The sequence below is a fragment of the Tenrec ecaudatus genome, chromosome 7 (genome assembly GCF_050624435.1).
Source record: "Tenrec ecaudatus isolate mTenEca1 chromosome 7, mTenEca1.hap1, whole genome shotgun sequence".
In the NCBI taxonomy this organism is placed as follows: domain Eukaryota; kingdom Metazoa; phylum Chordata; class Mammalia; order Afrosoricida; family Tenrecidae; genus Tenrec; species Tenrec ecaudatus.
Genome location: NC_134536.1, coordinates 72,190,638 through 72,208,538, shown reverse-complemented (window position 1 = coordinate 72,208,538; position 17,901 = coordinate 72,190,638). Strand labels below are relative to the sequence as shown.

General features: G+C 38.6%; 1 protein-coding gene across 4 annotated transcripts in view; it reads right to left on the bottom strand.

The window, feature by feature from the left end:
- Window positions 1-17,901, bottom strand: part of ASCC3 (activating signal cointegrator 1 complex subunit 3) — a 344,981-nt gene that overhangs the window by 144,181 nt on the left and 182,899 nt on the right. For all 4 annotated transcript variants that reach the window (XM_075554730.1, XM_075554729.1, XM_075554728.1 and 1 more), the window contains exons 15-18: window positions 10,357-10,548; window positions 9,817-10,041; window positions 3,462-3,581; window positions 677-841 (exon numbers count right to left, since the gene is read on the bottom strand). In XM_075554730.1, the coding sequence (XP_075410845.1) occupies window positions 677-841; window positions 3,462-3,581; window positions 9,817-10,041; window positions 10,357-10,548 (702 nt within the window). The remainder of the gene's footprint in view (window positions 1-676; window positions 842-3,461; window positions 3,582-9,816; window positions 10,042-10,356; window positions 10,549-17,901) is intronic.

Genomic DNA, 17,901 nt, shown 5'->3' with positions numbered 1-17,901 from the left:
CAGGTACTTATTCCACAGGGCTCACGAACATGCTCTCACCGTTTCAGACTTGGTGGCTCCACTGATAGCCATACACCCCTTAAGCAGGATGGCAACAGGGCTCTTAAAATAGTCATGTGCTGCTCAATATCTGTTTGGGCAATGTTTCGTTACCTATACAGCTATGGTCTCAGGAGGTGTCTTTCTTTCTTTTGTTTTTTTTAAGGGAAAGAAGTTCTCATCTTTTTAAAATTTCTGCTCTTGCTGCTCAGGTGGGAGGTGTATTGGGGGAGCCCGCGTCCGCTGCTACTTGTCTGCTTGCTTCCTGTCTCCCGCTAGTTACTGCCCTCTCGGCCTGTGCTGTCGCCACAGCCATCCTGTCCTGCAGCTCTGCCAGAAGCAGGGTGAGCAGGGCAGGGGCTCCTATCAACTTTTCACAGCATGTTCACACCATGTCCCAAGCACATAGCATTCAGTTCACAGAATATGCAGTGGAGAAAAGTAACATAGAGCTATACTTAAAAGCTTGTTTCCCTTTACCACGTGTGTACTGTTGAATCATGGAAGGTAAGGTAAATGCACTGCTGAAAGCACTGGTTTTAATATTTTGCATTAATAATGTATGTTGAGGGCCAGGAAGTCTTTGCTGCTAATAACAAACATGCTATTTCATTTGATCAACTCTGCACAATAATACCTCAATGGTGTTGTATTTAATATAATAGTGACTGGCGGTTCTGCCCAAATCAGTACAAGAAAAATATCCAGTTCGCTCCTCAAAACGAATCATACGAGCTTTGTCTAATTTTTGTCCAACTTCAATGACCAACTGTTCTCGATGTTTTTCTAATGCTGGATCCATCTAGAAGGGGAACAAAAAACACTTAAATATCTCTTTTTAAAGGGAATTATCATTTGCAAACATACATTTTTATGGTAATTGAATATTTTGTTGAGGTGTTACTTAAAATAGGTGAATTTTAATCATAGTATTTAAGGAAGTATATTTTATAAACTAAGGAGATACCATAATAAAGAAGCTTTAAAAATTAATTAAAATTAGTAGTCTATATGTTATCTTCAGGTTATCTGTAAGACTTTCAAATCTAAAATGTTTATACAGTCATAACTTCTAAGATTTCAGAAATCAGATATAAGAATAAGGTGAAAACAACGCCTGCCTTCTCTCTCCCACATTAAAATAGATTCCCCTCCCATCAAGCTGATTCCAACTCATAGTGGTCTTGTAGGCAGAAGAGTAGAACACCTTAGCGTTTCTGAGACTGTACATCTTACTTTAGCACTGGTGCTTTGAGCATAAGCTAGTAACACATGTTCTTGTCAGTATGATGTCTTTGTGTGTTCACATGTACACACCTGTACCTGAATCCATGTATGTGTCTATCTGTGTGTATGCACACATCAAATACTGAAGGTCAAGCTCTGATTCATTAGCAAGAAAGTGAACTGTGACCTTTAAAAGGGGAGAGAGTTAAAAAATACTTCAGAAACAAGTGATGCATGCCCTCATTGTCTGTACTTCAATTTTCATAGCAGCTTAATCAGGCAAAAACCACCGCTACATTAAATCTAAAAGCCAGAAAAATGAGACGCAAGAAATAGCTGTAGAAAATAACCCAGATTCAAAAGGCTTAAATTTTGGTATAGGTGATATACTACATACGCCAGGCTCATCTGAAAACAGTTTATCAACCCCCCATCATTAAACCATAAAGATATGTTAAACCACTTGACCTGTGTTAGTTAATTTGTGCTGTGTAGCTACAAATAAATATTGAGTGTCAAAATGAAAACAGAAGAGTTAAAAGAAGTTAAAAAATCTCTGACTGCACAGGCAGCTAAACCACGTATTTTGGAAGTAAAAAAAATCACTTTCTATGACACTGAAGGTTCCCGACATGACCGCTGAACACAAAATGGGTGCTTAACCAAATGTAGTGAAGAAAGCTGATGGTGCCTGACCACCAATACCAAGGGCCCAAGTAGAAAATGTTTTGAAAATGATGATGGCAACATATGGACAAATGTGTTTAACACAATGGGTTATGTAAGGACTGTGATAAGAACTGTAAGAGCCCCCAAGAATGATTAAAATTTTTATTTAAATATTGGATGGAAATTTTTACAAAATGGCTTCTGATCTTAGTATTTTGAAACAATTGATGTGTTTATTTTGTTCCAAGATTTGAGTTGAATTAACTTATGAAGATATGTTGTATTTTTTTATCTCTTCAGAATATTTTCATAGTGGCAGTATTTAGACAAAGCCCATATATGAAATGAGATAGCTAGTGCCACATTCTTTAAAATGTGTAAAGACACCGGTTTTAATGAACCTGTATTTCATATTGGAAAAGAAAAAACTTTGGCTTAAAAAAATACAAGATAACCATTTGAAGATTTATCAGATGTTTCAATGAGATGACAGAGAGTTGAATCCTATTTAGAGTAAATCTAAGAATAAACCCCCAATGGTTTCAGATTAACAGCTTTAAAACTACCTGTTGCTGCTACTTTCCTGACCCTCTCCCTTCACCCCCTCCTAAGTCTTCAGCTTAAATTCCCATAGTCACATCACAGGAAAAGACACTCACACACTTACATACAGCGAGAGCCAACTGCTCTGATACCATATATATAATGAATTTGCAGTAAATGGAGACCTATAATTTTACTTATTTTGATGATGGTGAAATAATGTTTCCATTGGCTAACAATTGGATTTTACCTGGAATGAGGAAGCAATCAGTGTATAAAACAGAGTTCTAAAGAAACGAGAAGATCTCAGAATCTGTGAGCCATGTGGACCACCCATCTGTAGAGTGTGTGGGAAGCGCTGCTACCACGCACTGATCCTCGCCAACAGACTGGTAAAGGCTCATTGAAGCTAGCTTGTATTTAGGAATAGGACTTTGAGGGACTGCTTAAGCAGTCCCTTAAGAAGGACATGCTGAATATAACATATACGGTCACTAACAAAGGTCTTCCAGTTTCCTAGGCATCATTTCTCAGGAAAAAGGCAGGGCTCTCACTCCAGTAAGGATTACGGTCTGGAAACTCAAAGAGGCAGCTCCACCCTGTCCTACTGGGTGGCGGTGCTAGTTTGAGAATTTCTCTTAAAAAATCAAAAACAACAACAGAAAAACAACTAAATGTATTATATAGTCTAAAAAAGTCACAGCAAAATAGTGAATGCAAATATACTTGAATACTAAATTGGTAACAATATGAACATTTACTTATAATGATATAAATAAGAAATTATTTTATTAAAAAAAGCAAATAAATCAGAGAACAAATATAATTTTCCTTGGCATTAAAAAAATTAACATTCTTTATTTATATTTCCAGGTATATAATTCTTTACAGATGGAGCAAGAGGAACAAATACCTATCCTCTCATATCATGAAAGAATTATAGAACTAAACAGAAAGTTTGGAGGTTTTTTAAAGTTGTCTACCTGATAAGCCTTGTGACTGATGCCGTATACTAATGGATTTGCTCTCATCCGCACGTAAAGATATGTATAACTTATCCACTTCACCGCTTCTTCCACATTAGTCACTGTTCCTAGAGCAATCTGCAAAACAAGAAAACAGCAAAAATTAAAGAAATACATTAGAATTGCATACACATCACATCAAAAGTATATTTTGTAAAAAGTTATAAAAATCAAACCTTATATTTTAATTAGGAAGTCAGGTATGATAGATACTTTTCAATTAGTTAGCTTGCATTTTATGTGATCACACTATGGAAAATATTAATAGAATTGTGTCAAGTCAAAATAGTATTCACTGCATTATCGCTCTTGCTGGTGGTTTGGTGTACTAATACCACAACCACAGAAGATACTAGATTTACCTGTAAGGATACCTGTTTGAAGAACTGATAGTATAAACATACAATATGAATGCAACAAAAAACTCATTAATTTATGCATAAAAATGAAGTGAATTTTATTGGTACTTAAGCATATTAATTATACATAACACTTGTAAAATGTCACACAATAAGAGCAGATGTTAGTTTTGTTTTAACTGGTAAGTATAAACTAACTCTTGAAAAAGTAGATATTTATACATTTTTAATAATAATAAATATTGGACAATTATTTGGATCACATTCTTAAAGGAAATAAAAATAAAGTACCATTTTTAAAATAGCTTAACTATTAATTTAATGGAATAAAATAAATTAAAAACAGAATAGCAATAGTAAAGGAATTATTAGATAATGACTTTAAGACAGAATTTTAATGAAAGGTTTCATATGTATTTCTTCAGCTAATGAATCTGTAGTCATTTTTCTTTTAAAATGTTTCTTTTAGCAATTAATACAGGTGTCAAAATATCATAATTTTTAGAAACCTTTGCCTGAAAATTTTTTCTAACTTCTTAATTTAATAACAGGAGGAGATATAATCTTTTTTCTAATTATATTTTAGGAGAAAAATAACCCTCTCATTTTAGTGTAGGATATCAGAGTACATGAAAACTTTTATGTTTTCTTTAATGTTTATATTCTGTTGAAGTGACTGTGAAGTAAATATGTAGACACTTATCTGTCCTTAGTTGGATTTAAGATATAGAAATGTATAAATCTTATTCCACCAATATAACACATTCTTTGTCATTAGATAGAGCAGGGTGTCAAACTCAATTAAAACGCGGGCCATTTGGTATATCAGGCAAGAGTCACGCGGGCCACTTCACATTTACAAATTTTGTTAAATTTATATTTTGAAGTGAGGATTTATCTGTTTACATTATGTGTCACAGAGAGTGGCAGACATATCACTTCCAAATGTTGCTGGAACTGAGTCAGCGCGTTTACACAAGTCCACCGGCCCCCAGGAAAGGCACGTGTGTACTCTTCAGCAGTGAAAGGGTTAACGAGGGAATATTATGTGTAAGCCATTGCCTCCATCTCCCCTCAGCGCTATTTTTCTCATAACAAGTTTTTCCTATTTTCATTTTGTTCCAGAGCATTGTGGGCCACAAAAAATTACCTTGGGGGCCACATGCGGCCCACGGGCTGCTAGCTTAACTCCCCTGATAATAGAAAAATGACCAAAATTAAGAATAAGGTATTTTATTTCCTTTAAAATATACACTGACTTATTTAAAATGCCCAAACCACCCACCCGCAGCACAGGGAAATACAGCACCAGACAACAATCCTTTAAGGCTTCCCATAAGATAAAAGTAGCATGAACAAAACCGAGCAAGTGAGGACATTATGCTACAATATTTAAATATTTACTATTGGGGCATCAGTTAAATATTTTCTAGAATGCTTGGGGGAAAGGACAGTACTTTGGTGATAAAGCTACGAAACGGAAAATCTCACTCATTTGTGATTCTATTATTTGACAGCCAAATTTGGGTTAACTTTTTATGACCTGTATTTTAAAATATCACACCTCTCTTACGGGAGGAAAATTTAACAAAGGGAAACAAAAGGTTGATCTCTTCTAAATTGATTCAGTAAATTAACAGCTATTAATTCTAAGAGTTAAGGAAAGGAATTAGAATAAAATAACGCAAGTCCTCTAAATGTTCATCAATAGCAGGAGGTTACCTTCACCCTCCAAAATTCACAAGTTATATCATTGAGAGGATAATCCTCAAATGCCACCTAGTGACAAAAATAAAATTTATTTGTAAATATTTGCTGTCATCTAGTGGCTACCAGTGGAAGCTGGACATGAAAATGGAAGACCAAAGAACTGGTATAGTCAAATTGTGGTGCTGTACTTTAAATTATGGTGTTGGCAAAGAATATCAAATGTGCCACGCACTGCCAGAAGAACCCGTAACTCTGTGTTGGAAGAAGTACAGCCAGAATAATCCTTAGAATCAAGGATGGTGAGGATTTGTCTCCCACACTCTGGCCATATTTTCAGAAGTGACCAGGGCACGGAAAGGGCATCCCCATGCTTGGTAAAATAAAAAGTCAGTAAAAAGGGGAAAGACTTTGGTGGAACGACTGCAACTCCGGATCACATATAATGATTTAAAGAGGGCGCAGGACTGGGAAGTGTTTTGTTCTGTTGTTACATGTCAGAAATGACTTAATGGCACACACACAGGTACTTTTTATAAAACAGATATGTGCCACAGTTGTTTCTCTGAAATATATTCCTTCTCTGCAGCAACCATGTTCTAAATCAATCGTGAGACTGCACCCCACGGAGCACAATGACAGAGTTTGTTTCCCTAATAAAAATTAATTTCAAAGGAAAATATTGCAATAGACCAAAATATTAGAAGGAAATGTTAGCAACGTCTATAACGCATGATTCAAGGGGGCTTCAGAAGTTTCAGAGAAAAATGGAATAAAAAAACATGGAATTTCTCCACAAAATTTTTGAAGTATCTATTAGCTACAAATTTCAAGGTATCTATCTCATTATTTGAATATGATTTATGATACTAAACAGAATTATGCATACAGCTATTTGACATTTCTGAAATGACATACCTAATGAGCTCTTGATGAATATGAGATGAACCCATGGATCACAAATTAGTTTTAATTTCTCACAGCTTGATCAAAACCTTTCACTGAGGGTATTTTATAGTCCCCAAGAAAAAGAATTTTCTGAGGCAGCATTTTACTCACTTTGTGTCTTCTGCAAAATAATACCAGTACTTCATGTTTACTCCTTCAAAATGTTCTATGGTGCCTATGATATACTCTTCCTTGATTTCACCACAAAAACTGCTATAAAAGTGTGCTGAAAAACTCGGTGTATACACAAGTATATACGGTAAATGATGGCATGAGCGGGAGGGTTGATACCCGAAGTCTAAAACCAGCAGCGTGATCTTGGAAAAGTTTTCTCTCTTTCCATCTAACAATTTCTACTTAGGAGGCATTCTGAGAGGATGAGAAAATATACAAGTATCCAGCACAGAATTTATCAGGTCTTCAGTCCACTGCAATTGTTATTACTTTACACTTTATTCTATCAAAATTATTATTGATCAAAGACCTAATATTTTTTAAAATTGCGATTATATATGTATATATAAAACAGTTGATGTTAAGTGTACAATTTAGTATCGTTAGTTATATTCAGAATCGTGTGCAACCATGAACAGTTTTTCCAAAATCGTTTTATCACTTCAAACAGAAATTCTATACCCATTAAGCAGTAACTCCCCATTTGCCCCTGCCTCTAGTATCTCTAATCAATGGCCTATTCTAGACTCTTTGTGTAAGTGGGTTCATACAATATTTGTACTTTTGTACCTGCGTTATTGCACTTAGCACAGTGTTTGCATTAAAAGTTTTTAATGGCTGAAAAAGAGTCATTCTCTTCTCGAGCCAGGTGCCGTCCAGTCGGTTCTGACTCAGTGACTGTACGCAACAGAATGAACGACTGCCTGGCCCTGCACCTTTCTCCCCTTTGCTGCTACCTTGGAGCCCATCGGCGCAGCCACTGGGTCGATCCAACTTTTCAAAGGCCTTTTCTTTTTCAATGCCCCTCTGCCTTCAAGGACTGGTAAGATGTCCAGAGTATGTGACAGAGTCTCACCATCCTTGCTTCTACGGTGTACTCTGGCTGTACTTCTCCCAAGACAGACAGTTTCTTGGGTGTCCATGGTACTCTCAATCTTCTCTGCCAGCACCATAATTGAAAAGCATCAGAGGAGGAAGCCAATGACCAGGAGGAGGCTGCTGGGTAGTGCTCAGGCCCCTCACTGAGCTGCAGCACATGGGACAGTTCAGGAGTGCTCTCGTCTTGTCCCTCCACGAGCTCATTCCTTTTATTAGCTGAATTATGCTGAATACGATTCCATTGCACACATATACCACTCTGATTATCCATCGAGTCTTTTCACGTTTCTTGTACTTGTGTTAATAGAAGAATCTAGTGTCCCACATGCCGTTTTTCTAACTTCCCACCAGGCTTTCTGAAACAGATCTTTCAGAACCCAGACGCCGTTTTAGCTCCTATGTACCATTTCCTGATACTTGCTGCAAAAACTACTTTCTCTTTTCTCTACATTTTGGCAGTTATTTTGGTATCTTCAGTTGAACTTATTATCTTCTTTCTAACATCATCGTACCATATTTGGGTAACTTTTTCTCCCGGTGTGGACTACATGCTTCTTAACAGAAGGGATGACAGGTGTTTTTTACCCCCCGAAGAGATTTATAATTGAAATGCCATTTTAGAACGTAAGTGAAACTTCTACAAACAGTTTAGAAGTACCTGATTTAAGACTTGCTTGTGATAAATAACATTTGACTAGATTTCATTTATTTCACATTGAACACAATGTCACTTCACTGTGCATATGAATAATGTTGAAATGTAAACTGTGTTCTTAAACATCTATTTACCACAATAAAAATAATTTGAGTCAACTACAAAGGTGGAAAGGGTGCAGCGTAGAATCATGTTGAGTGCAAGAGCGATGATTCAAAGTGGCGCTAACAGCCCGGAGGACTAATGGATCAGACGCTGTGGTTCTGAGACCAAAAGAACTAGATATTTCTTAGCTACCAGTGATGACTGTCCTGAAAAGGTACCAGAAAAGATACAGTTGGAAGACGTGGATCAAGTGGGAGAAATACGGAAACAAATCACCACCCCCAAGGGGGATGAACAACAGAAACGTGGGTGAAGGGAGACAGTGGATGGTGTTACATATAAAAATAATAATTTATCATTAATAAGAGTTCATGAGCGTGGGAGGGAGGGGGGAAACAGAGGAGCTGATACCAAGGGCTCAAGTAGAAAGAAAATGTTTTGAAAACGATGATGGCAACATATGTACAAATGTGCTTGACACAATAATGTATGGATTGTTTTAAGAGCCCCCCAATAAAATGATTTACTAAGAAAAACAAAACCCCAAACCAAAACAACAACCAGGTTTACTGGTCTGATAGAGACTTGAACTGGAGGTGAAGTCCTGGAGAAACCAACCAAGGCTAGACATGAACTCACTGCGGTGGCTGCCATATATGGTGAACAACAGGGCTAAGGAGGTGTCTGTGCATTAGAACAATCAACCACTCAGACACAAAAGGCAACTTTGTCCAGGGACAAAGCTCAGGATGCAGGCCGGGAAAGAGAAATAGTAAACACAGGGCGGCAGGGAAGAGAACTGCTCTTTCGGGGGGGGGGGGGGGGGGGGGGGCGCTTCCAATAAATGCCCAAATGTGTATGAATTCTTGAATGGAAAACCAACTTGCTCTGTAAACCTTCACCCACAGAACACTTGTAAAAAGACATTAAAATGATTGAACTCTAAATTGTAAGCTATTTATCCTCATTACCAATTAAGACGTTAATAGTTAAGCAGGCTTCCAGGGTTTGGTATTTATATTTTGGTATAAAATGCACAAAATTAAATACACTTAGGTGAAATAAGTTGTCATACTCTACCCTCAATTTAAACAATCATTTTATATAACAAAGTTAATTTAATGACCTAATAAAGGTAAAAGAGCTTCATAAAACACATTTAAAACTTTGTAATATATGGCAAATGCTAATTGTTGTGATTGGTCCTTTTGCCGCCTTTCTTTCTTTCTCATTGGAATGCTGACCTCCAATAGAACCTCAGGGTTTAAAAGTGTAGCCTCTTGGTAATGCTCTTGTCAGTTACAATCACATTCTATACTTCGCAAAACTAAACATTACTATTCAGTCTATTTTATTTCACAACTACATATGGTATAAGACATATTCCTAAATACAACAAAATAGCAATGTGTTCAACTCTTATTTTATTTGGGTCACTCTTACAGAGCTGAAAATGCTATTCCAACCTTCAACTGCTAGATCTTACCTCTGCATTGAGGTTATCCGCGAGGCTTTCTAGAAACTGACTTTCAATTGGGTTCTGTTGAGTGAGCAACGTGAGGTAATGGCTGAGTTTATCATGTGTTGTGATTATAATTCCTTCCCCAAATTTGTCAAATTGTGGTCTTCCAGCTCGGCCAAATATCTGCATGACATCTAAAATCCCAAGGTCAACAAAAGATCCTCTTTTTGCAGCATATATTTGTGTTCCCTAGACAAGGAAAAGTTAATACAAATTAACATAAACACAGACAGATATCATCTTGATGAGCCAAATACTGAAATTAGGCAAATAAGACAATAACTCAAACGTTTATTCTAACTAATCCTTTCCTCATCTACGATACAGCTAAACGTTCTCAATGTGAACGAGATTCTTACTGGAGAAAATCATTCTGGGCCTACACAAGTACTAACATTCATGTTCAATGAAACAGGAACATCAGGACACTTTTCTAGGTGAACCAGTCCCCAGGTTTGTTTTAAGATACAGACAATCCATGTGCAAAGGACGGCGAGCTCTTACCTTAATAATGACAGCATGAGCAGGGAGATTGACACCCCAGGCTAAGGTAGCTGTACAGACCAGGACTTTGATATGCCCATTCGAAAACAAATTTTCAACCAAATTTCTGTCCTGCCGAAGCATTCCTGCATGGTGAATACTAAAACCATCCGGGAATAATTCTCGTACTTGCTTATTTCTTGACTTTTGTACCTAGTAGAGATAGTAACAAAACAGAAAGTAATTATTACGTTGTATTAACCTCAACTACTAGCAATGCTGTTGAGTGAGTTATCGAAGAAAGAATAAAATTTATAAACATCTTCAGATATTACTAAACCTACATATATTGTACTTTATACAAATAATGTTTGAAATTACGTATCTCAGTGGCTCCCAACTCATTCAGAATAACAATCTGATTCCTTACAATGCAAAGCCATGTAAACCTCAATCTTGTGCCCAAACCTCCCTTACGCACACCAAGCAGAAGGGGTCTGCTTTTTCTCTAAGTCCCTTTATTGCTGACTCTATCTCAGGGGCTTTCCAGCTTCTGTTCCTGACTCACTGCCTGGCAGACTACCTCCTTTACCCATACTATAGTATACCCATACTATAGTATACCCATACTATCATCTTGTTTCTGCCTTTATTAGAGGCTGCCTCTCAACAGCCCCCCTACCCCAACACACACACACACACACACACACACACACTCGCTCTTCCTTAGGCCAGCTGGCAGGTTGTGATTATAAATTAAAGTAAGATTAGTTGCCATGGTAGTATTTTCCAGATGATCAGGTAGCACATGACGAGAAGGTTGTATTGAACCTGTGATTTCTGTCAGGACAGGGGAAAGGAGCAAGAGAGAGGGAAGTACTGGCAAGGGGGTGATTACAATGTTATAAGATGAATCTTGAAAAACAGAAGCAGTAACATGGAGGAAGTCAGCTGTAGGATGTAGACAGAGAAAAACTGAGTATGTTTGGGGGAGCAATTGAAACCTGGGTACGTTAAGATTGGCAATTAACATGCAATTATTATTCTTTAAATATTCTGAAATATCTCTTGTCCCTTTTCAACCAAACCATCGAAAAGCCTTTGTGGCTGTCTTCCTTGCCCCAACGTCTATTTAGATCCTTTTAGTATATCCTCATATTCAGAATCTCTTTTTCACTCCTCTGTTAATCCATATGCATCAGATTCTTTAAGCTTTCTCAATTTAAGACTAAATTCCTGTACTTTGTGATGCCTTTCTAGCTAGATGTATTTCATACAAGATCATATTTTACGTTATCAATGCTTCACACAAACATGCATTATTTGGTTTATCATGCAGTGCTTTCCTATACATGGATTGTTAAAACCAATAACCGTCATGACAATCATTGTTATCCAGTCATTCAAACCATTCTTCAACAAACTTCCCAAAAGGACATTCCACTGTATGCCGAATCAAGGATTCCAACCCTTTGGGATCACACGCCCAGCATCACAATGGGACAGCCTGACCGTTTCCCTTTCCTGTGATAAAAAGGAGAGAAGGCCCTGAAAGCCAGGGGCTGGTTGGTCTGCAACTAACTACCACGTGGGCCTTGGTGTGGCTAGGAGCTAGGGTAGCACTCACAGCCCCACCTGTTGGGCGTGAACAACCACAGTCATTTGACCAGGCTCTTGGTGTCAGGGTGGTAAAGACAAAAGCAAGTCCACTTTGTCATTGTGTGGGAACCAAAGTAAAACACAAACACTGTCCAAACTACAAAAATGACCACACATCCCCTATGCTGGCTAAGGAGTAGCTGCTTTTTTTTCACCAATTACAGTTTTTGCCTGATCCTATTACTCTCCCCGGTTAGATAAGACTTAAGATCAAAATCTTAGTCATTCTCACTTCATGAGAACCTCTAAACTAAAGCAAAGTCTTGTTTCTTTGAACCCTGCATAAAAAAGAATCCTGTAATATAAGCCTTAATCCCATATGAGTCCTTTCTAATATCCTCCTACTCAGATTCTCCAAGACTCCCCAGGGTATGTACTGGTCCTCATTGCAAGGAGTCAAGAAAGCCAACCGTTTTTCACCGATAGGTGTTTCTGGTGAATTTCGATAGGATGACTTGCCTTAGATCTTCAACTTTATATCTGGTCTAAGCATACAACTTCACATCACAGTCTTTTCTTTGGTTGTATATGCAGCTTCATAAGAGCTATAACCAAGGAGCTATAAATCATCGATGGCATATCACCTAAGGGGGGAATTTCCATAAAAATATAAACGCACATACACTCACTACTATGGAGTCATTCTGACTCCCGGCAACCCTACCGGGCAGGGTGAGAGTGCCACTGTGGGTTTCAGAGACGGCAACGCTTCACAGGAGTAGAGAGCCTCATCTTCCTCCTGTGGAGGAGCTGGTGGCTAGGAGTCCAGCACTCTGCCACCAGGGATGAAAGTAGTGTTTATAGAGTCAGAACTTCTGTGTGGGCATTACAGGACATGTTTACTTGCTAAGGGTCTCGGCACTGCATTATCCCTCGTTTAGTAGTGTCCTTTAAACATTTCCCTCGGTTCTTGGGTACAGGAAACAATACTGGCAGCGAGCGGGGGCTCAAAGAGGACATCTGAGGGCTCAGTGGTTTAAGGTCTTGACTCATAACCAAACACTTAGTGGTTCAAACCCACAGGAAGTCCACAGAAGAAGGTAGCCGTCTGCTGCCTCCATATTGAAGCCCTGGATTCTCTATAGGGCATCTACTCTGCCCTGTAGGGTCACTATGCGTCAGAATTGAACCTAAGACTTTGGGTTACTTGGAGTTTCAGGAGATTGAGGTTCTAGTCCAGACTTACCCAACTTAATTATATCTAGGGTCACTTCAAATGCAATGTTAATAATAATTAAAAATGGATCCAAAGTAGCAAGCACTCCATGAAACTGTCTTCAATTATATACTGAAGGTAAACACATTAATAAACCACACCATCTAGTGGCCAGAGAGGTAAATAGCAACTTACACATTTTTGAATTTTTTAGAGTCCAAAAAACCGCAAAAACATTTATTCATAAAAAAAGACTACCTTCTTCAAGTCTCAAGTGTGTGAGGGATAACATCCCTATCCTATTTTTGTATAGTGTGTTTGGTCTGTTAGAAATCATTCTGCATTCTATATATACATTTGATTAAATATGCTAGAGGTATATGGCTGCAGCAGTTTTCTTCTCAGACAAGCACTATTTTCACTGCCAATCTTCTTAAAGTAGTTTTTTCCCCCACCCATCATTAATTAGGTTGCTCTTATATGGACCATTTCATCACTGCTAAAACGTTGCACAAGGTTCGACGTCAAAAACAGGAGTATTAAAAAGTGTGCCATAGACTAATGAAGTAATTGTAGCAAACAAACATTAAAATATGGGAGGCACTGGCGGCACTTTTTATGAAGGGAAACAGAATAAAAGCCCAACTTTTATTGTTAACAAGTTTGGATCTCTCATCATATTTTAAAGCACCAAGCTGCTTGTTTATGTTTTCTCAATTTAATACTAAATTCCTTTGTGATATCTTACTTCTTTGATCACATATTTAGTACAAGATCACATTATATTCTACTTTATAAGCATTTCACCTAATCAATCACAGGTCATTTAAGGAGTAACTTTAGGGCAAAGCTTCTTTCTTGTGGAGTATCTGCCAAGACACAACAGAGTTCTTTCAGAGGCAAGGGTAGGAAGAGGAGAAACGTTTTATCTACTGCATTCTTGCTCTAACAGTAAGGAGCAGAGACTCAGACCTAACAGAGAACACTAAAAGCCATGGTCTGGAGGAGGTACTCTACGTAAGCATATGGCTGGAGCGCTGTTTCCTTGATGGACTTCTTACAGTGGCTTATCCTGGTGTGAAAGCCCAGGTGAGGTAGCTGTGGGTAGTTCTGACCTTTGCACTGATGACACAGGAAGTAAAACACAGGCTTATTTAACCATGATGCGAATACTCTCAAGAAGTAGCAAGCAGACTACAGCCAGCACCTCCCACTAACTTGGAGCATGCTCCCTGACTCTGTGAGGAACTAAGAGGTACTAAGGGCCACTCCTCTCTTGCCACTCTGTTTCTTTGTAAATTGGTTCAGCAGGTACTGGCATGAACAATTATGTAAAAAATGTCCAGACTGTTTTTTCCTGCACTGTATTTTAATCTGGATGAGTCAGTGGCTGTCTGACAGAGCTCACTGTGGAAAGAAACTGAAACCCCTAAGAATGAAACCCAGGGAGCTGTGGCTGTATAAATGTTCAAACTTAAGATGCAATAAATGTGACTACTTTTACCCTGTTGGTGCACAGTTCTCTGAACTTTAACACAGACACACAATCGTGAACTGCCACCGGAGTCACGTTACAGAATACTTCCTTAGCCTCCCAAACTGGTCTTATGTTCTCCTCACCCAATAATACCCTCAAAAAACACTGCTGTTCGTCATCCCTACACTTTGTCACTTCAAGAATGCTGTATCAGTTGAATCAGACAATAGATAAATGTTTGAGACTAGTTTTTTTTATTCCGTGCAAGGCCTTTGAGATTGAGCTAGTTTGGGGGGGTATTAATACTTCTCACTCTCTGTTTTTAATTGCTGTGTTGTATTCCATGGTATGGATGAGTATATTACAGATGATCATTCATACCCATTATAAGACACTGCATGGTTCCCAGTTTTGGGCAATTGTCCATAGAGCCTCTATGAACATTTATGTAAATATGGGGGAATCTAGAGCAGATGCCCAAAGTGAGAGTGTTGTATTACATTATCAACATGTTTAACTTAATAAAAACTGCCAAAGCACTTTCCAGAGTGGCCATCCATTTTTCGTTGTCATCAGGAATAGCGAATAATTCTAGTTCCTTCCCATACTTGCTAGCATTTGCTATTGTTATTTTTAAAATTCAGCTATTACATAAGGTATAGGGTGACATCTCCTTGTAACTTTAATCTCAGTTCTTCCTTTTCATGTGCTTGGATGTTTAATTCTAATCTGGTCGACAGTAAAGTTTAAGTTCCACAGTTCCTGAGAGAAAAACACTGTCTATGTACAGTACAGCTATATAATCGGAGCTTGTGATGATGTAGAGTTAATAATGGCATAGTCATCATATAATCATTTACATTCTTCAGTACTTTTAAGAAATTTACAAAGCACAATAGTGAAAAATGAGTAGTGTGAAGAACTAAGTCACATTTAACTAAGAAACAACAATGGGCTCACACATAAAAACAATTGTGAGGAGGGTACAGGACTGGGCGGTGCTGTACATAGGGCGCCTATGAGTTGGAACTGACTTGCTAGCAACCTAACAACAGCAACAACAACCACCACGGGCTGCTAAGTGGAAGGGATGCTGCTCAAAACCACCAGCAATCTTTGGGAGAAAGACAAGGAGTTTTATTTCTTTAAAAAGTTAGTCTCGGAAACCTGCCAGGGCAGCTTTACCCCACCGACAGGGCCACTATGAGTCAGAATTGACCCAGAGCCTGAAATCTATCCCTGGGTATGGGCTGCGTAATCTTCAGTTGTAAGGAAGACAGACGCCCGGACGAACACTCAATTTCTTTCTATTAACTGTGTTTGCTATATTACCATGTGGACACAACTGAACGTGGGAAAAGTGCAGAGTAGCATTATGGTTAATTTATGTTTGTGTTGCTCAGACATGGCAGAGTGCCTTCTACATTGCTGGTACTGAATCCACATTTTCTGCCTGAATGGGTCAAAGATCAGCTAGTTTTATCAGAGAAGCCTTTACTAAAATATGTGAAATGTGGGTCTGGAAATAAAAGTAAAATCTTGTCGCAAGAGGGAGGCTATTTGAGGCAGTAGAAAAAGAATGGTGAAAGAATGCAGCATGTCTGGAAGGCACTGCACTCAAGAAGTGTAGGACAAATGGCAGGGAATTATTTGGTCTGGCCCTTCTATCCAGTCTTCGTTAATCCCACCAAACAATGATTTTGCCATCCTGCTGGATAGAAAACGAGTGAACTCAGAAGTAGGAGCGGGGCTCTCACGCTCACCTCCAGTGAGAAAGATGAGCCAGTAGTGAAATTCCCGCACATCGCTGCTGTTAGGTTCCAATTCCTAGAGACTACTAAAAGGTCAAACCAATCAGTCTTGCAAGTAGGCCCGGCGTATTCTTTAGGGGCAAGGATGGCAAGGCTTCGATGTGGGGGTAAAGTTGCTCGCTCCTTTGGCAAATGAGACAGGACCAACACCTTCCATGGTTCATGGTCTGTGGGAGAACGCTTATCGCTCAGCCTTGGGAGCTGATGAAGCAGCGGCTGGCCTGTCGCTCTGCCTGAGAGGAGGACTGGGCACTTTCCTTCTATTGTGCAGAGATAAGGTTGCTATGGGTCGGCACTGACAGAACAGCACCTAACAGCAATAGCATGTACAACAGCATCCTCATAATTGTTGCTGTGGGTACAGTCACTTCCGGAGGGTCTGAAATTCTAACATGGGCTACATTTCTCATAAAAAAACCCCACAATCTGTATTTCCATTTTATCTATAATGGTTTTTGTTTCCTTTACTGAATCCCAAATGATACAAGTCATGCAATTTTCAATCTACTCTAAACAGGTAGACAGCAAAGCCTATTCATCTTTGATAGCTATCAATCTATCACAGTCAATGGTAACTTACACTTAGTTAATATTTATTGTTTTAAAAATTATCTAACAACAAGCTTTTCTTTCTTGTTGTGCTTTGTCAGTGGTTTGTTGTTTTGTTGTATATTGTTGCTTAGTTTTGCTCTGTCTTGTTTTTGTGCATGTTATTATCTCCGCAGGTCTGTCTAAATAAGATAGGCTGGATGAACAATCTGGAAGAGAAAAAAATGGGCCCAAAAGTTCCAGAGGGACATGTGATAGGGGGAGGTGGGAAGAAAGGAAGTGGTGTTAACAAACCCAGGGACAAGGGAGCAAGTGATCCAAATTGGTGGTGAGGTGGGTGTGGGAGTCCTGGTAGGGCACGATCAAGGGTAATGTAACCAAGAGGAATTGCTGATACCCAGGTGGGGACTGAGCATGATAGTGGGACAGGAGGAAAGTCAAGGGAAATAGAGGAAAGAGCTGGGAGGCAAAGGGTATTTATAGAGGTCTAGATAAAGACATGTACATATGCAAATATATTTATATACGAGGATGGAGAAATAGATCTATGTCTATATTTATAGGTTTAGTATTATTAAGGTAGCAGAAGGACATTGGGCCTCTACTCAAGTACACCCTCAATGCAAGAATACTTTCTTCTATTAAATTGGCATATTATGATGCTCACCTTCCCGACACAACCACTGAAGACCAAGCAGGTGCATAAGCAAATGTGGTGGAGAAAGCTGATGGTGCCTGGCTATCAAAAGATACAGCGTCTGGGGTCTTAAAAGCTTGAGGGTAAACAAGTGGCCATCTAACTAAGAAGCAACAAAGCCCACATGCAAAAACACACCAGCTTGTGTGATCACGAGGTGCTGAAGGGATCAATTATCGGACATCAAAGAACAAAAAATCATATCATTGTGTGCTCA